Here is a 25,504-nt window from a genome sequence, read left to right on the forward strand (position 1 = left end):
GGGGCACGAACCCATGTCCCCTGCACCGGCAGGCGGACCCCCAACCACTGTGCCACCAGGGAAGCCCTCTTCTAGTACTTTTAAAAGCTGGATTTATTTAAAATAAAACCACCACCACCAAAACAATAAAACCCAAACCTGGCTAGCATATAATTGTGGTGACACTGTGTACAAAATTTTGTATCTTCCTTTTCACTTAGCATGATAAATAGAAGTATTTCCCCAATTACAAATGTGTGAGCTTTTTATAAATATTTATTTATTATTATTTTAATAGCTACAAATTTTTCCTTATAGTACATTTGCCACCTAGCTATTCAGTCCCTCATTACCGAACATTTAGGTTATTTACAGTTTTCTTTTTCCTACTATACATAATGCAGTAATGAACATCTTTGGGCTTAAAGCCTTGTCTGCATGTGAGAACGTCTCACTAGGGTAGAATCCCAAGACTGAAGGACATCTGCACAGCGGCCTGGAGGAGGGTCGGCTGGAGATGCCAGTCTGCCCGCCTCTCTCAGCCCCTCACAACCTTGCCCTTTGCCTGCTGGCCAGATGGAGGGAGGGGTGCTATGCACCCCGAGCCTGCTGGGATCAGAGGCGGGACACTGGGCGCTGCGAGGAGGAGGCTGGCAGTGACTACACACAACCTTGCATCACTCTTAACTCCTCAGAAGGACGATGTTGGTAACTCTTTTACCCAAGGGTTTCAAAGGGCCTGATGTAGCTGCACACTCTCCCCTTCCATTGGATATAGTAACCATGGCAGGATGACATTTCAGTGAACTCTCTTGGACATTCTAATTATGGAAGAAAATACCTCTTACCCCGACCAGGTGAAGGCATCACTGAAATCCAAGCTAATCCCTGGTAGTATTTTTCTCTTCTCAAAGGACAGTTCATTGAATCATGCAGACAAGTGACATTTCCTATTTTCAACATAGTCACATTGGCTGACTGAAATTCAAAAATAGAAAGCAAGGATATATTTGTTGATCCATGGATTTCTTGGAATGCTGAGAAAAATATTGGCTTAAAAGTCAAATTTCACAGGACTTCCTTGGTGGCCCAGTGGCTAAGACTCCGCGTTCCCAGTACAGGGGGCCTGGGTTCAGTCCCGGGTCAGGGAACTACATCCCACATGCCACAACTGAGAGTTTGCATGCCGCAGCTAAAGACTAAGACCCGGCGAACCAAATAAATATTTTTAAAAAATCAAATTTCACCAAACCTTGTAGATTGCGGTAGGAAAAAAATGGAATAAATGTGGCATTCTCCCCTCCTCTTCTCCATCACAAGGAACCTGCCAGAGGGCCTGGTCCCACTGTGCTCCCCATGGGGTTGCAGCTGAGCTGCCAGCACAGAGAGGAGGCCTAGCACCCCGGCCGCTGCCTCTACTCCTCCACTCGGGCCTGGGGACGTTGGGCAGGCCCTGGAGCCTGGAGCTCAGCGGCAGTGCCTGGCTCCCGCCCTCTGGTCTCTCACCAGGTCTTGAGAGGAGAGGGTTCAGGATTAGTGCTGAGCCCCTGGCGTTGTCCCATTTTATTGAACACTTTACTAGATTAGCAAGCCAGGGAACCTGAGTACATCTGCCTCATTTCTCTTTTGCAGTCATGATGACCGTTTTAATGGCAGACTAGGTCCTTGGCTGCATGTCCCCCTTGGCTAGGTGTCTCAGGTTTTGCAGAGGAGTAAGGGTTGTCGTGTACCTGGCGTGTGTATGCTTGCACTCAGCACGCGCTCAGGGTTGTAAAGTTGGATTCACCATTCGCCAGATAGTTTTGGAAGGAAGGCTTGTGCGTTCCCATCCTCTCCGTGTCTCTGTGCAGCCTGGACTGGAGCCAGATGTGCAGCAGGGCTGAGCACTCAAATGGAGCAGAAGAGAGGCAGCACCGAGCTTCTCTCATGCTGGGCTCATTGCCTTAGTGTTGATTCAGCTTTAGAAACAAAATGGATTGTTTAAACCTTTTTGGGTTTGTGATTGTTTAAATTCAAGTTTTATTAAAGCAGGCAGGAGATCTGATGGCAGGATTCTGAGGAACATTCATTTGGATCTTCCGGTGCGGCTTTTCTGAATGCAAATCTTGTCCATCTGGCTGCCTGTTATCCATCCCTCTGAAGCTCCACAGACTTGATTAAATGCAGAACGACTCTGCCTTGGCAGTTGCATCTCAGATTTTATCATTAGTTATGCATCCCATTTCCTTGTGTCTGAGGTGACCCTCAGAGGCCACAGTATTCCCTTTCTTTCTATTTCCCCCAGAATCGGAATGTTCAAAAGGCAGGTTGTAGTTGTAGATTGAGGTAGGAGGTAAATTCTAGATTTAACCTTTTCTTCCTAAAATATAAGCTATATATCAGGTCTGAAAGTGAGGAAAATACCGATGGGTGATGATCTCACTTGCAGACGTGACTATGAATTTGACCGCCAGGAATCATAGAAGTGCTCTAGGATGACACATTGGGACCGAGAAAACAATCTTCAGATTCTGCGGGATAGAAGTGGCTGTGGCAGAGGTGGAGTTGCTCTTCCTCTGTCATCCGTTCTGTTGTGCTGTCTGACTCAAGTAGGGGCCAGCTCATTCCTCTCCCCTCTGACAGTCCTGGGGTGCTGTACTCCGGTGCCCACATCCTGGTGTCACCCACCCAACAGGTTTTCTCACACCTAGGGTTCCACTGTATGTCTCCTGAATTGTATCTTCTATTTTCCTGTCTTTGGTGTGATATCCTTTTATAATCTTGTTTTAGTTTTTTATTTGGTTTATTTAGTTTCTTTAAGTGCTTTCAGATAATTCCTGATTTACATAGCTGTGATTTCTGTTTTTAGCACTTTCTTCATCTGCTTCGGGTGTAACCCTCATTTACATGTCTGGTGGTGGCTGCCTTTGGGGGAACACTTGGGGTTACTTGTTGAGAATTTGATCTGAGGATCTCTTGCCACCCTCTTGCTTGTGTTATGTGTTCTTTGTGGCAAGTATGGGCTTTCGGTGGTTTTGTGTTTGAAAGAGGAAATAATGTCTGATTTGTTAACCGGAAATCTCAACATCAGTAACTTTGTCCCTGATGTTATTCGATCCCGCCTGCTTCTAAAATGCATAAGTAAACCTTTTTTGTGGGCTGAATGTTCTTGGAGCATGTATGTTTTTATCCCCAGCGCCCCCCTTTCCCCCCACCCCTCACTCTACACACAATGTAACTTGCTTCCCAGCAGCCTCAGCTCTCTCCTGGGCTCTCCATGGCACTGCCCCTGGCAGAACACTTGTCACTGCCCCAGCCTGTCCGCTTCCCCCACCCCCAGACCTAAACACTGGGGGGGGCCACAGGGACTTTCACATTGTATTTCTTGCACACATCGAGTTGATTCTCGATATAAAGATTTGTCAACTGTTGAATAAAGTAATAACAGGGACTCAGATGTCTCTACTAGCTTTCAGGGTGTCATTTTGGACACTTTTCAGTTGTCTGCAGTAGCCAATTTGATCAATGTTGCCCATACTAGACCTAGTTATTTGCCTGATACTAAAATATCAGCATTCCAAGTGGTGTTTTTCCTGTTTCAGTGATAGCACTAATTCATGCCTCAGGAGGGGCTGGTTGCTAGGAGATTCTTTTTGAATTAATCTACATATGAGTTAATGGTTGGTCCTTGCCAGTTTTTCTTTTCCTTTTTCTTTCCTTTTTAAAAAAGCTGAAAAGAGCTACTTCACTTGATCATTCTTTTATGTATTTCCATTATTCAGCTTGTTTGTTAATTATTGTTGAGCATTTGGACTTTGTACACAGGGTTCCTGTCCTCAGTTGGTACTGATTGGAGGGGATGAGGACCCCACTCAGCCTTTAGGTGGGGCCCCCGAATCCCACTGGCTTTACCCTGTACTGTCTCTGATCATCACAGGACCCAGTGGCCTGTCAGAGCGTTACTGTTACCATCATCCTTATTTATTGAGACTCAGAGAAGTAACATGATTTGCTCAAGTGGCCAAGCAGAAACCAGAATTCAGTCTTCTAGTTTTCAACTGTACGTTTTTTATCTTGTTCTCTGCTGGACTTTAAATACTGCAGCGTATGCCGATTTTATGGTCTCTAGCCAGCTCTGTTACCGCAAGTTCTCTAGGGCCAGTCCTGCCATTTGTTGTGTCTCTTGACCCTTGCTTGTGATGGATCGTTTCCTCTGTGTCTTGCCATTTGGCATGGTGAGCCTGTCTTCAGAGGGCATCGTCTGGTGGGGTTCAGGGACACAGGCTTCTCCAGAGCGGTTTGCAGTTACTTCTGCCAGGCACCCAGGGATCTCACTGGCATGTGACCAGTTTGGTGTAAATTTCTTGTCACAGGGTTCCCTGCACTACACGTGCAGAGTAGAGGGGAACTCCAGAACCATGATAGAGATACAGACAGACCTGTGGTTACCAGTTACTGGGGTGCTGGGAGACATTTCCCCCACTAAGGCCCAGCTCCTTTTTCATCTGGGTTCATAGATAACTTTTATTTTCTAATTCAGTTTTTGTTGTAATTGTAGCTCTTCGAGGGTTCCAGACATATATAAAATCATCTTTTCTAGCTTGTATCCACTCTACTGGCTTATATCCTATCCTGCAGGACATTAAAACAAGGTGACTTCCAAATCAAGACATAGTTAAGTAAAGAGGATAGAATCGGTAATTATACCAGGGTAATAGGTGTGAACCAAGACGTTGTGGTCACCTTGGTTGAAGCCGAAGACCCAGCTCACAAAGCTGGGAAGCCCTTGTCCTGCCGGAAGACTCCAGTTCTCTTTTTGATTAGAGCCTCCGGCCATTTCCCTAGCTACACGCTCTAGGCTTTTAAATGGATGTCTTATGTTTTATCTCACATTTCTAAGTGCTTGTAGTGTGAGAGCTTTTAGGTCATCTAGTCTGCTATATTGGTGGAACAATCTGTCTTTAGTCTTAAACGTTAGGATCTTTCTCTCCTTTGGTTCATGTTAACACAGAATATTTGAAAGAGACAGTGGAAAGACTGGAGAGAGGGTGAGGGAGGGAAAGAGGAAACATATGGGGAGAGAAAAAGAGTGAGTAGAAGAGAGACTGACTGAGAGACAGGTTGGAAAGAGGGAGATGGAGAGACATCTCCATCTGGAGAGGGAGAGAGCACATGAATGGGAGTCAGATGTGTGTTCACAGAGAGGTGCACACAGAGACACATACGTCCCGGCGCAGACCCAGGCTGGAGGCCCACCACACAGAGGGGTGCACCCCGGGACATGTACTCACGGATCAACGTGGAGAGTGAGAATGGAAAATAACTCAATCTGAGTGCGTTAGAATAATCGTAAAGAATAAACGTGAAGTCGGGGGTGGGGGGTACAAAAGATGGCTTTGGAATTAACTGGAATTGAAGTACCAGCAGTTTGCTGCCACGGCACCAGCTACAGAAGTTATAAATAGGGATGCTGATGCGGGCTCCTGGGTTTGGGGCTTGCCTGGTGGCAACTGCATGGAGCAAACCAGGGGGTCAAGCTCTGTAGTTTGGTCTCATTGGCCCTAACGAATGGAGATAATCACTGATTTTCAGGCAGTGGGTCAATAGTAACTAAAAAATAAAAGTAAACCAACCTCATTTAAAATTAACATTTATTTGTTTATAGTGTTAAATAAATTTTAAATTATAATGTTAAATAAATTTATTTCACATTTATTTGCTTTATTTGTTGATTTTTCATCATTGCTTTGCAGACCCTAGTCACACTTAGCAATATGACTACTTAAAATTGAAATTAAAAGTTTGAGATTATGACCATCTCAAATATTTGTCTACAGATAGGAAAGAGACCTGATGGAATCATCTTAAGATTAAGTTTGGGATTGTTAGCTGACCACAGTTGGCCTTCGAATCTAAGTTGACTTTCTACCACCGAGTTACCAAAACTATTGAGGGATCACAGGATCCTTGAATCCTTTGGGCTCTACTCACTGATATTGTCGAGGCTGAAGTGAACAGCCCATCTTTTGGATGATTTGTTGGAACAGTGATCAACCTGGGGCTGGCAATGCAGAGAAAGGAGGTAGGAGGTAGGAGGTCTCTGATTTTGCAGGTTGTCTTTTTTTTTTTTAAATAAATTTATTTTATTTTATTTTGGCTGCGTTGGGTCTTCGTTGCTGCACGCGGGCTTTCTCTAGGTGAGGCGAGCAGGGGCTACTCTTCGTTGTGGTGTGCAGGCATCTCATTGCGGTGGCTTCTCTTGTTGCAGAGCACAGGCTCTAGGCACGTGGGCTCAGTAGTTGTGGCGCACGGGCTTAGTTGCTCCGCGGCATGTGGGATCTTCCCGGACCAGGGCTCGAACCTGTGTCCCCTGCATTGGCAGACGGATTCTTAACCACTGTGCCACCAGGGAAGCCCCAGGTTGTCTTTTATGTTTCCTCTTCTATCCAAAGTAGACCCAGCACAGTTTAGGCCTTGCTGCACTGTTCTGTTTTCCTTTTTCTAAATTTCCAAACCATCAGTGATGGATTATGACTCCCACTTATCTTAGGCATTATTTTATCACACGGATCTTTTATAGCATGGGTGCTGTTTTAGAAGCTGAGATGAACAATGGTGTGACATCTGTGGAAAGGACAAAAAAAACTACATTATGTGGCATGGGAGAATATAGTCATCCCTTGGTATTCATTGGGAATCGGTTCCAAAATCCATGGATGCTCAAGTCCCTTATATAAAATGGCATAGTATTTGCATATAACCCACCACATCCTCCTGTATACTTTGTCATCTCTAGATTACTTATAATACCTAATACTATGTTAAATTTTATATAAATAATTGTAAATATGCAATAGAAATGTTATACAAGAAGTTGCCTATGTGTGGCAAATTCAAGTTTTGTTTTTTGGAACTTTCTGGAATTTTTTTTTCCAAATATTTTTGACCAAAGGTTGGTTGAACCCATGGGTGCAGACCCCGCGGGCATGGAGGGCTGACTGCATTGCTGAATTACACTAGGTTCCCAGCTGTTCGATTTAGTTTCAGTTTTGAATAAAGGAATCCTATCATGCCTTTTACTTAGCTGAAACGTGGACTGAAAGCAGTGTGACTGAGTGTTTCTGTTATCACCTGATAGTCTGGCAGTAGACTCTTAGAATGTTCTGTTAGTATTTTAATTTGACATGTGTCTTAGTAATTATCATCAGCATAAAGAAGTCGTGGTTCCAAACTGCTTCCTAAGCATTAGGTTGAAGTCAACCCTAGGAATTCTGTCACATTTCCTAAAACTGCCTTTTCTCGCTGAAGTACCCCCGCCTCAGAGGCTGGTTTATCTTGTCATGATGGATCATCTTGTCATTGTAAGAGGTAGGAGGACCTCTGTCACCAGCAGGGAATGCCGAAGATGTGAACGTCAGGACTCCTTAGGGAGCAGAGATTGGATGACGGAGGTTTAACACATCTTAACTGTCTCCAGGTTTGACTTGTGTCTTCAGCACTGAGCCAGATGCTGGGGCACACTGTTTTTCAGTACCCTAAAATTTTAATAGCATTGTTTATGGGGCTCCTATTTTGTGGTGGGAGTGCTACTTAATTGCTTTTTGTTGCATAACTGCTATTCTCACAGCACTCCTCCAGGTAAGGTGTTACTCGCCTGCTTTATAGCTGAGGGAATGAAACCTGGAATAGGATGGCAGTTTGCCCGAGGCCATAGAGCTAGCAGAGATGAATTCATATCTAGATCTTCCACCTTATAAAATGTGTTACTTTTACTCCACCATTTGAGCCTCTCTTTGGCGAATGAATGATTCCTAGAACTCCAGGATTGTCAGCTTTCAGCTTTCTGGATGTGGGTTTTAGAATTTATTGAGTATTCTTGATGGTCTTCCATCCTTGTTGTTTTCTTTACTGGTACTTCTCACCTTCAGCTTAGAAGGATACTCTAGGAGATCGGGGACTTGATCTGTTTTGTTCAATTCTGTATCTTCAGGATGTGGAACTCAGCAGTACCTGGTACCCAGAAGATGCTCAGTGATGGTTTGTTGAATGAGTGAAAAGTGTGGCAGGTTGGACTGGCCTTTACCACCCCCCAGTGGTGATATTCGTGGTATCTAATAGAATGCTCATTTACCCCTCCACAGTTTAATTATGAAGGCATCTCTGTGACAGAAATAACATGTGATGCATTATGAAGGCATCTAAATACATGTTTTGTCTTACCATTAATTGACTATAGCCCTTTGAAAATGAAGAATGCATTCTTATGACCATGAGATAGTTTGTGTGGAGAACCGGAAAGGTGAAGACACAGACATGGTTACCACCCCAGAGTAGTCTTTTGGTAACAGCAGGACTGAACACAATACCTGGCGTAGTGTTCAATTTAACCGAATCCAACTGTATAGCCTTGCCAGGGGGAGAAAAAAGCAGTGTAAAATTTTTGACTCTTAAGAGTCCATTGCTTTGTTTGAGCGCTTTTGTTTTAAGCACACTACTCTCTTTCTCACAGGATTTGGTCAGAATCTTCTCTCCTCATTGTTCACTAGCTGGTCCTGTGCACTGGTGGTGACTAAATTGTAAGTCATCCTGTAGGCTGTGCTGACCTTCCTACAGAGCTGTTGGCCCCCGTGTGTGTCACCACCCAGCTCATCTCGGTGTCTTTCTCGGGGATGGGGATTCACTCTTCAGTAAGGGCAGTGACCTCTGTTCATACGACGCTGAAGTGGCACCCAGCCAAGTAAATACTTATTTATTTGTTTGTTTCTGGCTGCGTTGGGTCTTCGTTGCCGTGTGCGGGCTTTCTCTAGTTGCGGAGAGCGGGGGCTTCTCTTGCTGCGGAGCGTGGGTTCTAGGCGCGCGGGCTTCAGTAGTTGTGGCGCACGGGCTTAGTTGCTCCGCGGCATGTGGGGTCTTCCCGGACCAGGGCTCGAACACGTGTCCCCTGCATCGGCAGTCGGATTCCCAACCACTGCGCCACCAGGGAAGTCCCAACCAAGTAAATATTTAGATTTTATAAGTTATTCCTCTTCTGGGCGGGTTAGCACTCAGGTACTTCAGGAGCTCGATGGGGGCAGGTGGGAGCTGTGTGTGCTCTGGGAAGGCCCGTCTGGGGAAGAGCTGGGGCCCTGGGAGTCTCCAGGAGGGGCTTGGGGGGCAGAGGAGTACTTGACATGGTGGTGACTTCAAAATAGGTACTATACTGTCAGAACCGACTGTAGCAGAGTGCTTGGCATTCTTTAGCAGGGGGTTTATTTCATCCATAATCTCTAATTTAAAGCGTAATAGCCTGTGAATTTCTTCTTTTTAATTCTTGCAATTCAGAAGCACCCCTGAGCCAACGGGGAGCGCCGCCTTCCTCGGAATGTGCTCGAGTTTAGTTTGTTGTGCCCGATCCCTGACTCTGCAGCGTGGGGAATTATTTCTTCATGGCCAAAGTAGCGGTTTGTCATGACTTCAGACTGTAAGTTTGAGTGACACAGCAGGTTTATTTTGCTTGGCTTGTGAGAAGGCTGCCTTTTCCCATTTTTGTTCCCCCCCCTCCCCCGCAAAGTTGGAGTTCCCTTGCCAAAGCACACACTGTGAATAACTTTCTGTATTTCTCTTCAAGATCTGGGGCTGCTCCCTGTCTTAGGAAACGCCTGGCAGTTCCTTGTACCTTTGTTTGGTGCCGTTTTGCATATTTAAGTCAGGCTAGGTAATCCGGCCTCTGTGGCTGGCCCTCCTTCACAGCAAGGGCGCCCTGAGCACTCTGTCCCTTCAGGCCTGGCCTGCATGAACTTGGGAACTTGGCCTGTTGGCTTGCACCTGGGCGTAGGGTTTACTGTGCACGCCAGTTATGGAATATGAATCTGCTTAGGATTGGAGAAAATGCACACCAACTTGCTGTTAAATCCTTTTTTAAGTAATGTCCTGGCAGCTCTTGAGATGTTGCCCCCAACAAGTGTAAACATTTGGACGTGCTTTCACATAAAATTTAACTGATGATCTGTTTCCTTCAGCAACATTGCATTGCCCTGTGTCCAGAAACAAGTCCTTGATTTTTCTCTTTGTGGAAACTTCCTGGTTATCTCATCCAGGATCTAGATCCTAAAACTTAAATTCCAGGGAGAACTTGGAAGCCAGCTTTAGGGGCTTCTGGATTTCCCTCCGCATCAGCCTGTACTTCCCTCCTGTTTCAGGCTCCAGGCCTTTTGGGGCACTGGGGATCTGAGCAAGGTCTGGCCTAACAGGGACGGTGGGGGAAACTCTGGACTTGCCGCTGGAGACCACAGCTCCCAACCCACATTCTGTTATCACCCCGCTCGACACTTAGCTCTCTTGGCCTCACTTGCCTCATCTGTGACATCATGTCAAGCCCACAGCTTGAAGGCTCCTCTGAACTCTTCCTGACTTGCTCTGTATCATTGAATGGGTAGAAATGATAACCTGGCCTGTCACCCATGCAGGAAACCACCCGGGACATAAGCGAGCGTTCTGGTCAGGCTCCTCACAAAGACTCATTTTTACCAGAAATTTCTGGCCTAACTTTATCTAGTACAAACGGAAGCAAGTTTGAAAAATTAAGTGTTTCCTCTTTCTCCTTCCATCAAAATCCCTTAATGCCTTCAGCTGTGAAACCACTATATATAACTTTAATACTTGTTGCAGAAAAAGGACCAGATAATTAAGATAGCGTTTGCGATTCAGGTGTTGCTTTCCCCAAGCCCCCAGCGGGAGGTGAGCAGCTGTAGTGCAGCGAGCTATCAGTTGATGTAGGAAGAGGCCTCACCTCAGAGGTCTGCCAAGGGGTCTCTGACAGGTGTTGCCTCCAGGATACATGTGGCCATCCTTGTTTTTTCTTTCCTTTTATCTTTGACTGGGTTAGCTATTAAACTAAGGATAGATACCATCTGGTTTTATTGGTGGTGATTAGATTTCTTTGCAAATTTACTGAAATAATGGAACTCAAAATAGTTTTCATTCTGATGTTGGAAGCTGATTTGAAGACCATTCTGACTTTCCGTTTTTTAGAAAAATAAATAAATTTATTTATTTATTTTTGGCTGTGTTGGGTCTTCGTTGCTGCGCGTGGGCATTTCTCTAGTTGCGGCGAGCAGGGGCTACTCTTCGTTGCGGTGCGTGGGCTTCTCATTGCGGTGGCTTCTCTTGTTGTGGAGCATGGGCTCTAGGCACATGGGCTTCAGTAGTTGCAGCACATGGGCTCAGTAGTTGTGGCTCGTGGGCTCTAGAGCGCAGGCTTAGTAGTTGTGGCGCACGGACTTAGTTGCTCCGCAGCATGTGGGACCTTCCCGGACCAGGGCGTGAACCTGTGTCCCCTGCATTGGCAGGCGGATTCTTAACCACCGCGCCACCAGGAAAGTCCCTCCATTATTTTTGATCTTCTCTCTTCCCTCCTCTAACTTTATTCGTTTGTTTTGCTTAACCATTCTTTCCCTGTGGAATCTTTTTTTTTTTTAATTGGAAGAACTCTTCTCTGATCGGATTCTAATTGTTTTTACTGGACTGACCAGCCTGTAGCCCTTGGAGACTGTTCTAAGGCAGGATTACAGAGCCAGTGGGGGAAGAAGGGGTACGAAGTGAGGCAGAGGGTGAGGACGGGGCGCTTGGGGGCGCTCGGGTCTCAGGTCCTGCCAGTGGTGACCACTGTGTTGGGGCCCGGTGTTGCCAATGATCTGATTTCTCAAGAAAAGCTGGAAACACAGACCTTCTTTTTTCCTTTGTGGTATGTGTTTGAAATGTAAAAATCATTATCTATTGGCTCAGATTTTTTACAAAGGAAAGAAAATGAATGAGTCAAACAAAACTTACCGTCCATGGCCCAGATTATGCCCACAGATGGCCAACTTGAGCTTTTGCTCTAAAGGATTAAGTTTTCAGAAAAGGACAGTCTTAATTAAGCAGAGTGTGTAGATGCCGATTTGGCTGAGGTATCACCTGTTTTAGTCACTTTAACAAGGAAATATCACTCGCTTAACCGGGGGTTTAGATGAGTCAGTTGTAGCACATAACTCTCCTTAATTACGTGTTAGGACTTTGTCCTGCTATTCTGTAGTATCCTGGGTGCAGAGCAGACTTTTAAAAAGAAAATGGGGTTTTCGGCTAATAGATCTCCAGCCAAGTGTCTGATTTTTATGTATGACTTTCTCAAGTTTCTAAATAGCAGTGTTCTCAGTTGAACCTAGAAGAATCTGTTAGCACAGTAACTGTTGGTTTTTTCCAGAATCCTGGAATGTATTGGTCATTTAAGATTGAAAATCTTGACTCCCTTTAGTTATCAGATGGATATTCATTTATTTTCTTTTTCTTTCTTTAAAGATTTGAACATGGAATTCAATCCTTCAGACCATCCTCGGGCCAGCACAATATTCCTCAGTAAATCTCAGACGGATGGTAGGTTACTGATATATTTATGCTTCTTTTTTTTTTTTTTAAAGAAGACTTATGTTGGTAACTAGCCTGTCTTGATTTCCCACTAGATGTGATTCTCAGGATAAAAATAGAATCCCCTTTAGTGACCCTTAAGGATATTGTTTGGTGGTGGTTCCCTTGGGGTTTCTTTATTTTATAGTTATGCTTTTAGAATTTACTATTTCAAGCAACTGTCCTCATTTTGCCAATCAGCTGGATTAATTCTAAGTAGTTTCTACCCCAAGAGTCAGAAATTTTCCTTTAAAAATTGATCTTTGCATAAATTCTCTAAAGATCAGAAGTATTAGTATGTAAAAGAAGGCATAATACAACCCTAAATTAAGGCGCCGTTGTCTCTGTTGTGTCATTTGAGAGCCGAACTGAGCCTGTACACTAGGGGTAGATGTTTTCTTTCTGTCAAACTCCTGCTAACCAATTTGTTCTGTGGCATGGAATTTCTCCTGGGGGATTTTTCCACTCTTTTCAGCCCTTGGCTAATCTCACTGTAAAGGAGAGATAAAACACACAGTATGGTGAACACAGTCTCTCAGTAGGATTCCTGTAGAAAAGAGTAGCGGAAGGGGACTTCCGGGGACTTCCCTGGTGGCACAGTGGTTAAGAATCCGCCTGCCAGTGCAGGGGTCACGGGTTCGATCCCTGGTCCGGGAAGATCCCACATGTCATGGAGCAACTAAGCCCGTGCGCCACAACTGCTGAGCCCGTGTGCTTAGAGCCCATGCTCTGCAACAAGAGAAGCCACTGCCAGGAGAAGCCTGAGCACCACAACTAGAGAAAGCCTTTGCACAGCAATGAAGACCCAAAGCAGCCAAAAATAAATAAATGAAATAAATTAAAAAAAAAAAAAAAAAAGAATAGTGGGAGGAATTTGTTAAATGATGATACAGTGATGAAGATGTTATATTACAGTGCTGGAGCCCTAGTGATTCTAGCCCTGACTCTTTTGGCAAATTGCTAAGCTCTAATTTTGACAGAGTCCTAAAATGACTAAAAAATAAACATATTTAAGACAGTAAGTTCATTTATAAGAACTGATAACTCCTCAGTTATGCTTAGGTGACAACTTTGATGTAGTATAATGCTGATATAATATTGGCGCTCTTTAATTAAGCAGACCACTGACTTGATTTGAGAGAATTTGGTGCATTTATTATAAAAACAGTGTTTCCAAGAGTGAGAATAAATCGTCGTAGGTATCAAATACTTGTGAAATAAGTTTAGAATGTATTGGGTAAAAACAAAACAAGACATCTTTTCTTCACCTGGTGAAGTGGGAGCCCATTGGGAGGGGTAGGGTATTGCCAGGCAGGAAAGTGGCAATGGGGTGAGGGTTTGGGACAATGAAAAATGGGAACCAAAAGCAATTTTTTGCGCTGAATGTAGTGCTGTGAAAACAAGTTACACGACTGGCATACTTTCAGATTTGGTTCTTGCTTCCTGTGAATTTAGGGTACAGACCAACATCAGTCAGAAACTTTTCTACCTAGATTCGTGTGGAATGGCGTTAGAGCCTCTAAGTAGATGACACATATCTTGGTTGCCACGGGGAGAGGGATGGCAGGATTCTCCGACCTAACAGCATCTCCGGGGGTGAGTCAGGGACTTGTAGCTTCCCCTTCATCTCTGCTCCACCTCTCGTCCCCTTCCTCTCCTGTCTGGATCGTCAGGGTATCAGTGACTCTGATCCTTCTGTTTTTTGCTTCAGTTTCTCAAATGCTGGCTCTTTCCTTTCGGTGTAAACCTGCTTGAGTCTCACAGGTTAGAAACAAGAAAAGGAAAAATAACTGACACCGTCTCCCACCTGCTGAGTGAATGCTCTGGGGCTGCCTCCTCCTCCTCTTTCCCTTTGCTTTCCCACTGATCTTCTCCTCCCTCCCCCCATTCTGTGGTGTGACCGCTGAGGCTGCTGAGGACATGGCCTCCGGTGGCCTCCGCTCTCATGTGGCACTTGCTCACACAGGCCAGATTGCTGAAGACAAGTCCAACTAATGAACACTTGCTTTATAGATGATGAAAAGAAATAGGTTTTTTAAAATAGGTAAATTTGGTAACTTTAAAGAGTTCATTCTTTGGTGAGTTGATCACAGAGAACTGGCTATTTGGAAATGGGTCCTGAGAAACGTTCCCCTGTTTCTTTAAGGTGCTTCTCAGACATCTTAATCAGCTTCTCCATTTATCCCTCTGATGTTAGTGTTTTCTAGGGTTATGTGCTTTTACCCTCTTATCTTTTTGGCCTACGTACAGTTCCTTGCGGCTTCCATGTCAACTAGAATGTCCAGCCAGATTTTGCTCTGCAGTATTCAAAATCCGTCTGTCCAGTTGGCTGCTGGACATCTTTACACTGAAGGCTGTTGGTTCCTCTAACTCAGTGTGTCCCAAACAGAACTTAGTAACTGGGGTTCACCTCCTGCCTTTCCCTCTCCCCAAGCCGGAGAAGGCTCTTCCCTCTTCTGGTGCTGGCCTGCTGGCCATGGTGCTGGAGCCGACCAATGCTCATTTCTTCCAGCTCCAGGATCAGTGACAGCAGGCCAGGAGTTCGAAACAGCCATGATGGCAGTGTTTACAGCATGGAAATTGGCAAATGCTACAAGTCAGGGCATTCTTTTTCTTTTATTTAAAAGGCATCTGTTAAACATTTATCAGCCACCATTGCATCCAGGTTAATCGAAAGTGTATCAGTTTTTACCTCTTCAGTGTCTCCTTAATCTGACTACTCTTTCCAACATGCCTGTTGCTGCCACCTCAGTCCAGACTCATAATTTCTCACTTAGATTCCTGCCGCAGCCTCTGGCCTGGCCTTTGACCTTTACCCTTCCCAGTCCTGTGTCTACGCTGCTGCTAGGTGAAGAGACTTTCTGTAAATCAGATCTGATTATGTCACTTCCTTGCTAAAACTTTTTTGTGGTTCCCCAGTTGCCTTGGTGTTAAACTCCAAACGGCTTATCGTGATATACAGGCCGTTGGAGGTCCGTCCGCCGCCTTCATTTCCAGCCTGTCTCCTTTTGCACTGTGTCCGCCACACTGGATCACTTGCGGTAACCCCAGGGCGCCACTCGCCTCCTGCTCCTTTGCGTTTAGCTGGGTTTTCCCTTCTGTCTTCCACACAGCTCATCTCTTCGGTCTTCAAGGCTCATTTCTGCTATCATTTCCTCCTTGAAGGTGTTTTTGACCCCTCAGGCTAGATTAAGTGGTCCTGAGGGTAGCCTGTGAATAGTTTCTTCATATCTGAACCATATTGTGGTATTTAAAACAATTTCCTCCTGTGTATCACCAACGAGCTCCTGGAGGGAACGGAACGTGTGATATTGGATCTCAGTATCCCTTTGCCTTGCTCTGCCTAATACAGAGGATGTGTTCACCCTAGGTGGTTGAAAGGAGGAAAAGACAAAGCCAGGAGACATTCTTGATTTGATTGTGATCTGTCTTCACTTGGGTAAACTTCCATTGCCTTGCAGTACTCCCTCCACTTCCAGGAGCACTAGAGCAGTTAAAACCTGTGGGTTCCACGCGCTCCAGTTGTGCCCCCCTGACCCCAACCTTGGAAGAAGTGTTGTAATGTGAGCTTATAAGCACACATTTTCATTTGAATCTGGTGATCTCTTCTTGAGGTCGATGTGCTCCTTTGCAGTTCAGGATAGGCTTGCGGGTGGGAGACCATGGATGGGGCCATGGCAGTTATGCTGGGGCAGCTCCGCCCAGACCACGGCCCTCACAGCTCTCTGCTCTACAGACCCTCGTCCTCCTTCCTTCCCCAGCACTCGGCCTGGCAGCCAGGCTCTGCCTGCCACGCTCCCTGCCACCAGCTGTTCCGTGATTCTGCTTTAGATGTGCCTGCATTAAGTCATTAGGAGCTTCCTGGCTGTTAAGTTCCTTTTCCCTCTGAGTAGCAAAGAGATTTAGGCTGGGCTGACCGTGATCACGGAAGGCCTCCCCAGCTGGCTGAAGTTAGGAAGGTCCTGTCCCAAGCCCAAAGGACTGCTCTCGCGGTCATTTCCTCACACATGTGAGATGTCAGTGTGGACTTTCTTTGTACGAGAACCACTCAACAAAGAAGGGACCAAGGGCTCCTTGTAGTGGGAGAGGAGGTGCCTGTGAGAGATTAGTCTGCTCAACCTGGCCTTTTCGTGCTCTCATTTCTGCTTGTGGGGGAGAATTGCAGTTGATTGTGTCTTTTCCTTTTCTATTCCATTTTAATTTGCTGTTTTCAAAGACATGAGCGCCTACTCTTAAGTATTAGGAGAAAACAGTCAAACTATATCTTTTTTTCTTTTAATTAGTTTGGTTTTTAGAAAAGTTCTTTGCTTTAAGAAGAAGTTGGACAAAAATGAAAACCTCTGTGTGTGTGTTTGTGTGTGTGTGTGAGTGAATGTGTGATCTGTGTGTTTTTCAGGAGTTCCTTGAAATATTTAAAGGAATAAAAACAACTTGTCCCTTGAATGACTTGAAGCCAAAGTAGAAAGACTAAAATTCAGAAATTAAAATATGAGCTCTGCTTTTCTTTGCACAGTCATTCAGAAACACTGACATTGAGAAACGTTTTGTGGCCTTCCTTTGTTTGGGGTCCTGCTTTTGTTCCTGGCAGTGTTGAACTTCTGCATGATGAGAGGACCAGCCTTTTAGTTCTCCTTTAGTCAGACATTTGCAGGCAGCCAAACCTTGTGCCTGTGAGGGTCCCAGTTCTCTTTATCATGGTCCTGGGTGCCCTGTTTAGGGTGCCTGTCTCTCTAGTTCCCCGTCAGTCACTCTGTGTGTCTCCCCACAGCTTCCCAGGTTCCACAGGGGATGCTTTTGCAGTGAGATACTGTAGAGTCCATAGGAGCCCAAAGCTCTTATGCTGCTGATTTTCATGCTATAAACCATGGAAAATAACTTTTAAAAACTATGAACTCCCTTAAACATTTCTGTGTTGACCATACCAATTTTTCATGCTATCAAAGGATGTAATTTCTGATGTTAACATTGGTATTTTAAAATAAAACTGTGCCTCTTTTAAAAAATGTTTCAAATGAAATCTTAATACCATGGTGATTTGATAATCCACCATCAGCAGTCATTTAAAAATGTATGAACACGCTCTTCTTTAACAGTTGGAAATTTCATATCATTCCTTTCATCTTGAACTTGTATTTCCATGCCATTTTCTTCATAGAATTTTACCCTAATGTAATATATTTGATTTCTAAAACTCACTTGTCACACTGTCATACTTCTATGAAAATACGGATCTCACTTGAATTTAATTTTTATTTCTCATAATTATAAGTCTCTAAGTGTTATAAATAAATTCTGGATTGTGGTATCATTATTGTTAGTTCCCAGTTGATCAGAACAATACAAGCATTAAAATGTTAATGAATAACTATTAAACAGAAAAGTGAAATAATTTTTGGAAAAACATTTCTTACTGAGATGTTTCTGTGGATGACTATTACGTGTAGCTGGAACGAGGTGCTAGTCATCAGATCTTCTTGTTTTTATGGATATGTAAGTGCTAAAGAGCTTTGTGTATACACATCAGTAGATGGGGATGGAAGGAGTTTTGTTAATCACTAACCTCCAAGGGATTTATCATCTAAAATAATTCCTAACAGCTGCAGTTCAGTCTTCAGTTTTGTTGACAATAAGGAATTGGAGTCCACTTATTTGCCAAAGAGTTTCTCACCTGGTTGTAGGAGCGCCGCACTTTCGAGTTTCTGGGAAGTACACCTGAAAGGCTTTACCAGCCATGTGAATGACTGTCACTTGTATCCACTGCTCTTGTCATTTGGAGGCGCCTGGTCTACCCCGACACGCTCAGGAGCGTGGGGAAGCACCAGCATTCATGCGCCCTCTAGGGCAGCAGTGGGCCTCATCTTCTTGCCAGGCACAGACGGGGAACTCAAATCCATGGTGAATGAAAGAGCCCCGCTGGCCCTTTTCCTCTCAACTAGTGTTCCTAGCCTCTCTTTTGATTTAAATATATCTCTGTCCTCTCCAGTGACCTGCTCATTACCTGTGTTGATTGATTAGTATATATTCTCAAAAGTAAGTCTTCAGCAACGAAAATGCAAAACTCAATGTTACTACGTTGTCAAAAAGCTCCTCTGGGTTCCCTGTCCCCCTTCTACATCTTTGGGGCTGAGGGCCCCCCATTTTGAGAAACACTGGGATCTGGGGCACGGAAGGCTGGGTGCAGACCACACCTCGCAGACAGCAGCGTGAGAAGAGCGTTTCAGAAGGGGTGGTGTTTTTGTTGTGAGTTTGATCAGCCTCCCTGAGAGGGCAGGATGCTCTGGGCAGCCTCCACAGAAGCCAGTTTTCCTTCCCAGCACCAGCATGGAGAGTAATTGGACTCCATGACCAATAATGCTGCCGACATACACCGTCCTGTGTTTTAATGCTGTTTTGGGTATTGTTGTTATCATATCTCACCCAAATAGTATGGACGTTTCTGGGTCCGGTTGGGTTAGAAATAAGTAGTCCTGTTATCTGTTGACCATCTTAAATTAGTGGGTGCATGCAAGTTTTATGAGATTTACTAGTTACTACTTTATTTAGTTCTTAGAAAGCTGTTAACCCTCAGTTAAACTGTGGCTGCAGTGATTTTGCCGGGTGCCATGTTGTCGGTGGGTTTAGGTTTTGCTCTGTTAGCTAGCCGAGGTCAGATCTGCATTTGTGCAGGTTGCATTTCTTATGTAGTAAGTTGAGCATCTGGGCACGTTGGTTGGTGGAAGGATGGGACCTTGACGCAGAGGCCCGTCCTCAACAGCCTGCAAGGGGTTGGCACGCAGGCGAGTAACATTTCTGTTGCATCTTTTGTTTTCACAGTGAGAGAAAAACGCAAGAGTCTCTTCATTAACCATGTAAGTGGAGCTGTTTCCCTGTGTTCTTCATAATGACTGTCCAGTGCAGAGAGCTGTCATACTGTGTCTGTGATGGGGAAATGGTCCGTGAATCTTGTTCGCACATGGAAGAATGTGAAGAACGCTGCAGTGCACTCGTGCTCTGTGGGGTCTGTGACTGGATGAGCACGGCTTGGCATTTCTCCCCGGGGCCAGTGTTTGTCCAGGAGCCCCAGACAGCTGCCGATCCTGGGAAGATGTGTGTGGACGATACGGCAGCAGACCCCACACAGGTCCACGGGAGCACTTCTTTCGCATTTCTAATCCTTCCCTCCTACCCGCTGCCCCAGGAGACTCGCTTGCTCTCCTAACTCAGTCCCATTTGAATAAGCGTACAGTTGTTTTCCACAAGGCTGTCTGCCTCCACACACTCTATCCTCTCCCTCATTGTTTATACGTCCAGTGGAGTCTGCATGTTCTTTCGACGCTCTAAGAAAGGATAAATTTGACAACACTCTAATTTAAAAAAATCCAGCTCTAGACTTTTGGCCATTCTGAGCTGCATCTCCCTGACCTGCTGGCTAGGCATCAGAGATACTCGATCTTTCTTCCTTGAGCAGTGGGTGCAGCCGGCCTCCTTCCTCCCCTGCCCCGGGGCGACCCCAGCCTGCACCCCCAGGACTTTGGCGCCTGGCCACCAGGAGAGTTACGGCCACAGCCTCCTTGCCCTGTAAACTTCTGCCCCTTGATGAAGTAGGCGCGTTACCAAATAAGCGTGCTATTTATTCTCATATCGAAAACAAGATTGAAGTATTTGACTTCTTGGGGTTTTCTCAGTATTTCTAGACTGCCTGCATTTAAGTATTTGTAGATCTTAAAGTACTTGGCACTGAAGCTTTGTGCTAAACAGACTTAAAGCCATAATATTGTCTTTTCTGCCCTTTGAATATCTGGACAAAATGCAGTTGGAAAGAAATTCATAGCCAGGCCCTTGCACTCAAGGGCCTCCACACTCGGCCCATGGGAGACTGGTGATGCCTTCGTGGGCAATGTCAGTATATATGTGTGTGAACCATGTTCTAAGGGTCAAAGAGAAGGTCCGTAGTTTTTAATCAGATTCTTAAAGCAGTGGCCTCTTCCCTGGCCCTCTCAAGTTTTGAAGCATCAGTGTAAAGCATCTGTGAAATTACAAGCTATGTCTTAAGGAAAATATGCTGAACATTACTGTTCCCTTTTTTATTTTTTGAAAGCTGTATAAACCTGGACATAGAGCGTTGAGAGATTTGAAGAACTTCTGTAAATCCTCACTCCCATTTCTTCGCCTTCTGGGTGCACTGGAACACTTCCCCCCTCATTAGCAGGTCCGCCTAGGAGCCTGCAGACAAGGGGAAGGGTGGGGCGGAGACCACCTCCGCTGGTCACTGCAGCCCCTTTAAAGTGGGCTGGAGGGAGAGGCAGTTCTGAGGGTGGCTCGTGGGCAGAGCCGCACCCTCCTCGTGCCAGTCTGCACATCTGCCTCACATGCTATCGCTGGCCTCACGCTTTGCGGTGTGCACAGTCCTGGTGACCTGCCCCACGCTGTGCATCCTGACTCAGAGTGTCCTCTTTCCCCTGTGAACCCTCTCACCTCCCGACACAAAAAGCGGAAGCACACGGTTGTTGGAATGTGCTCAGATGTGCTTATTCCTATAAAAGAAATCTCTGTGCTGCCTTATGTAACAGATGACCGGTAACAGATGACCGGTAGCAGCATGGCCCTGCAGACCACATTGCAGAGTAGCATTTCAGCTCTGCCCACGCCAGGAAGAGCCATTGGAATGTGCCGTTGCAACCAACTGAAACAGAATTTGAGTGAAATTACCTGCAGCTTCAATTAGGCTAATAAACCAGCTGTGCTTTTCAGGTTTTGGGACACTTGGGTGTCATAAGAGCAGTAGAGAAAAGATAAGTAGCAATAATAATAATCCGTACAGTCTATTGAGCGTTTTACCACGTTTGTGCCAGGCTCTGTTCTAATTGGTTTAGTGTACTTGATAACCATGCCCGGGAGGTACTATTTATCACTCCCATTTTCCAGATGAGGAAAGTGAGGCACAGAGAATCAGCCGGATGAGCGGTGGAGCCAGCACTGAGGCCCAGGGGACTGGCTCCAGAGCCGCCCTCCCAGCTCTCCTCCTCTGTGCTGCTCAGGTCGTCCCGCCCAGCGCCACCTGGACAGACGTTGTTTAGCTTATTTATCTGAAGTCAGAGGGAACACTCTTTTCTGAATTTGGGCCCCAACTAAAATTTGTAATTTAATTTGTTGTTGAACTCTGGAATGACCGTTATACTTTGCCCTTATTTATAAAACCTTCTTGGTTTTTATTTGCTTTATCGTGAGGGACGTTGTTTCTTTAATTTCTCCTTTAAGTGTCTGAAGAACCTGCTTAGTGCATGTTGCTAAGATAATCTACAAAGAGGCTGCTGTTTGATAAAAAGCAGTGGCCATAGGTAAGCCATTTAAGGAGAGGCGAGGGAAGATGATCACGACAGGGAAATAACTTCCACCAGGTGGAGAGAAACAAGGGTTTTCTGGCTCCAGAAACACATGTTAGCCAGCAGCACATGTTAGCAAGTGAAAGGAGCTGACTTTGGGAACAGTCTCCAGGGAGAGGGCAGTAGAGAAGGAACCCCTGGCCGGAAAAGAGGGGGCCTTTCCCTGGCTGTGAATTTGCCAAGAGAGACTTAAAAAGTAAAAGGAGGCTGCTTCTAAAAGAATTATTATAGATTTTAAAGCTTGAAACCATTTGAGGATAAACCCCTTGGGGGACTTTTAACAGTAAGCTGAGCTAGGGCAAATTATAAAGATTAATATGCTAATCAGCACCTATGTTTTAGATGTAATTAGATCAACAGTTATAGGAAAATTTAATACAGTACAATAGAGATGCTTAGGTATTTTAGAAAGGCTTGTGTAAAGGGCTTTATTTCAAGTTTGTAGTTTATTTAAAATTTGCTGACGTTTTGGTTAGCTAATTAATGAATCTTTTAATTAAAGTGTGAAAGTCTCTGATTATAAATTGTGGGTGGCATTGTAGGTGGCTGGGAGTCCAGAATCAACCCCCTGAAACTTAGGGGAAACTCAATGCCTTTTGCTTTGGCCTAATTTTTCTATAACATCCTCCTCCCCTTGATGACAGCATGCCTAAAGTGAATCAATCATTCTAAGTTAAAGGAAAAAAGAAAAAAAGATATTAAAACAGAATGAAGCAGGAGTTGAATGGCCAGCCTCCCTTATCCTCAGCAAAACAATCACAGTATTTGTCTTAATATTGAGACAGGTGATAGCTGTAAAAACTTTGTGAAGGAATAAAGTAACTAGAGAGTGTTATTTATCAGTTAAGCAAGAGTCACATTGTTAGCTGGACTTGGAGCCAGAAGAATTTTGTTCAAGCCCTAGATCTACCACCTGATAAATGGGGGGCCTTGAAAAAGCCTTGACGTCTTAGTTCTCCGATCTCGTAGAATGACTCCTGTCTACCTACCTGTTCACGTGGTAGACTGAACGGGAAGGTGATCTGCAAACTGATTTTAGCAACAGCTGACTATGTTGATGTTATTATTGTTATTGCTCATTGGATTTATAGGTAAATTCAACTCATGAAAGTCTTTCCGGTGTTTTAAGTATGGATATAGTTTTTTCATGAGTATTAAGCCACAGAAGTCAAGGAATGAAGTGAGTGTGATCCAGGAACTGAAATTTTAAAAACTCTAAACCTTGCTTTTGCCTCTTTGGGAGATTTGCTCTTTTTTTTTTTTTTTTTTTTTTTTAATTTATTTATTTTTGGCTGCGTTGGGTCTTCATTGCTGCACGCGGGCTTTCTCTAGCTGTGGCGAGCAGGGGCTACTCTTCCTTGCAGTGCACGGGCTTCTCATTGCGGTGGCTTTTCTTGTTGTGGAGCACGGGCTCTAGGTGCGCAGGCTTCAGTAGTTGTGGCTCGTGGGCTCAGTAGTTGTGGCACATGGGCTTAGTTGCTCCGCGGCATGTGGGATCTTTCCGGACCAGGGCTCGAACCCGTGTCCCCTGCATTGGCAGACAGATTCTTAACCACTGCACCGCCAGGGAAGTCCCGGGAAACCTTATTAAATAAGAAGTAAATGTTAAAAGTATCGAACAGGGCATTTGGTCTCTGATGGGCTTTAAAGCTCCCTTTGTGTTCATAAACCATGGATACTGAGGGCTTCGTTGGGGGTGGGCACGTGAGGCAGGCAGTGTTGTTATCCTCAAGGAATTATTTTTTTTGGTTGCTGAAGATGACACTGAGATTGTCCACATAGCACCAGACAAGTGGAGACTTGTTTGGATGATTTTATTATTTCTTTTCTAACATGCTTTGAGCCAGAATTATCCAGATTGATGTCTACTAATCATATTGCCCATAATTGCCAAAAATCTACTTACTATTCAATTAGATGTCATCCGAGTGTAATTTAAACTCTTTAAATTCTTTGTTCTTTAACAGTATATTTCAGAAGTAGCTCTTAGTTCTGAAGTTTTCCAAAGAGCTCAAAATTTATGTAGCTGTGAAAGAACCAGGCATGAGACTGCACAGGCACCCTGCCTGATGCTTATACATTGGTAGTATTTTCAAAAACGTCGGATAACTTTCACCTATTTTTATCTTCACCTCCTGAAATTCAAGATTAGGAGATTCTAAATGAACATTGGCTGCATTTTCCATGGTCCCCAAATCGACTGTATCCCAAGAATAGAGAACATGGGTGCAGTGGACTCTTGTCTTGATCCTGGTGCCTCAAACCAGGATGCCGCCTGCAGCAGGGGCTTTCATTGGTGTGATGAGCACATACTTCTTGTTTCTCAGTGGTTTTACGGATTCTGCAGCACACGCTTTGATGCTCGATTGCGAGAGTGTACTGTTCTGATGGAGGTTGGGGGCCAGGAGTGGTGGTGGTGACTTTTCTTTGTGGAAGAACATGGAATTTCATTGTAGGAAGCAAGTGGGTTTGTACTGTTCTTGCTGGTAGTGTTAACATTTCTCGCCAAGACACTTTTCCTCTATAGGCTGGTCTCAAGGTGAAGGGGATGATGTTCCTTGGAAGAATTTTGAGTCCTGTTTAATTGTCCTTGTCTTGTTGCCATTGTTTTTTAGCATCCTCCAGGACAAATAGCAAGGAAATACAGCTCCTGCTCGACTATTTTCCTAGATGATAGCACAGTCAGTCAACCAAACCTCAAGTATACAATTAAATGGTGGGTATACACATTTTTCCTTAACTGAATGCCTTTTCTGTTCCTTAAACTGATGGCTAACTGGTTGGTTGTGGGGTCTGGGAGTGGTAGGATTGGGCAGGGGGGAGGCCATATTCAAGAAGTCTTTTTAAAAAGTGATTTTGGGAGTTAAAATGTGGGGTGTTCAAAATATTTGTGTATATTACCATTTACATAAAAAGGCCAAATTTTTCAGTGATTTTAAATGTAGGTTAAAGCATATTTTTGATTTTTGTGCATACTTTCTACCTTCCCAGTTCTTACTGAAGCCATCCTGGCGTAAGTCTGCTAGTATTTTACCTTCAAAATGTAATGGGTCCCACTTTGACGTGGGGTTGCAGTAGAAAGCAGGCCTGGCACCGTGGAAGTGTATTTGCCTGGAGCATGGAGAGTGGGGTTCTGACCTTGGCTGTCTCCCCAGCGGGGAGGGTGGGGTGAGCCCCTTCGCTCTGGTCTCTTACTGTAAAATGGGGCTTAAGGGAGGAAAGGGGGGGCGGTCTTTGGATAAAATCTTTTCCCTTTGCGGCTTCAGTTCTCTTATTTTCAAGGGGGAGGTGGGAGGGACGGAATGCTGGTTTTTCCTGAAATGTTGCCACTAGCATTGTGGTAGGAAGCCTTGATAGAGGTGCTGGGGTCTGTGGCCTTTGGCTCAGCTATGAAAAACCTGGGATATTTTGCCTGTGTACTCATTTAAGAAGAGTCCACATTTAACAGCAGTCCACGTTAGCATGTGCAGTGAGTGTTTGCGTTTCTAAGTAAGAAGGCTTCTTGTGTTCCAGTGGGCTTGTGTTCCAGGCTTCCAGGCCTCAGAGCCCTGTTCTGCGTGTGCCTACACATGGCAGTCAGGCCTGCCAAGCAGTGGGGACGGTGCCCCCTCCAGGCGGAAGGTGAGAGGTGGGCCTGCCTGCAGGGAGGCCGCCTTCTCCCCTATGGGTTGCTTGTTTCTAAGATCTAAACGGGAACGTAGCTTCTTCCCTCCTTCTGCTGGTGGTTGAGGGACCTGCGGGCATCACCCCACAGTGGGCGCTCA

The 25,504-nt window shown here is 45.0% G+C and overlaps 1 protein-coding gene across 3 annotated transcripts in view; it reads left to right on the top strand.

The window, feature by feature from the left end:
* Positions 1-25,504, top strand: part of CCNY (cyclin Y) — a 131,234-nt gene that overhangs the window by 80,988 nt on the left and 24,742 nt on the right. The window contains exons 1-4 of one of the 3 annotated variants that reach the window (XM_028494827.2): positions 9,283-9,418; positions 12,274-12,348; positions 19,192-19,226; positions 24,356-24,456. In XM_028494827.2, coding sequence (XP_028350628.1) covers positions 9,406-9,418; positions 12,274-12,348; positions 19,192-19,226; positions 24,356-24,456 — 224 coding nt within the window. In that variant the 5' untranslated portion in view covers positions 9,283-9,405. Of the gene's footprint in view, positions 1-9,282; positions 9,419-12,273; positions 12,349-19,191; positions 19,227-24,355; positions 24,457-25,504 lie in introns of those variants that run through there. The other 2 variants (XM_024129613.3, XM_055087817.1) reach the window with 2 other exon arrangements.

The sequence above is a fragment of the Physeter macrocephalus genome, chromosome 11, assembly GCF_002837175.3.
Source record: "Physeter macrocephalus isolate SW-GA chromosome 11, ASM283717v5, whole genome shotgun sequence".
Lineage (NCBI taxonomy): Eukaryota > Metazoa > Chordata > Mammalia > Artiodactyla > Physeteridae > Physeter > Physeter macrocephalus.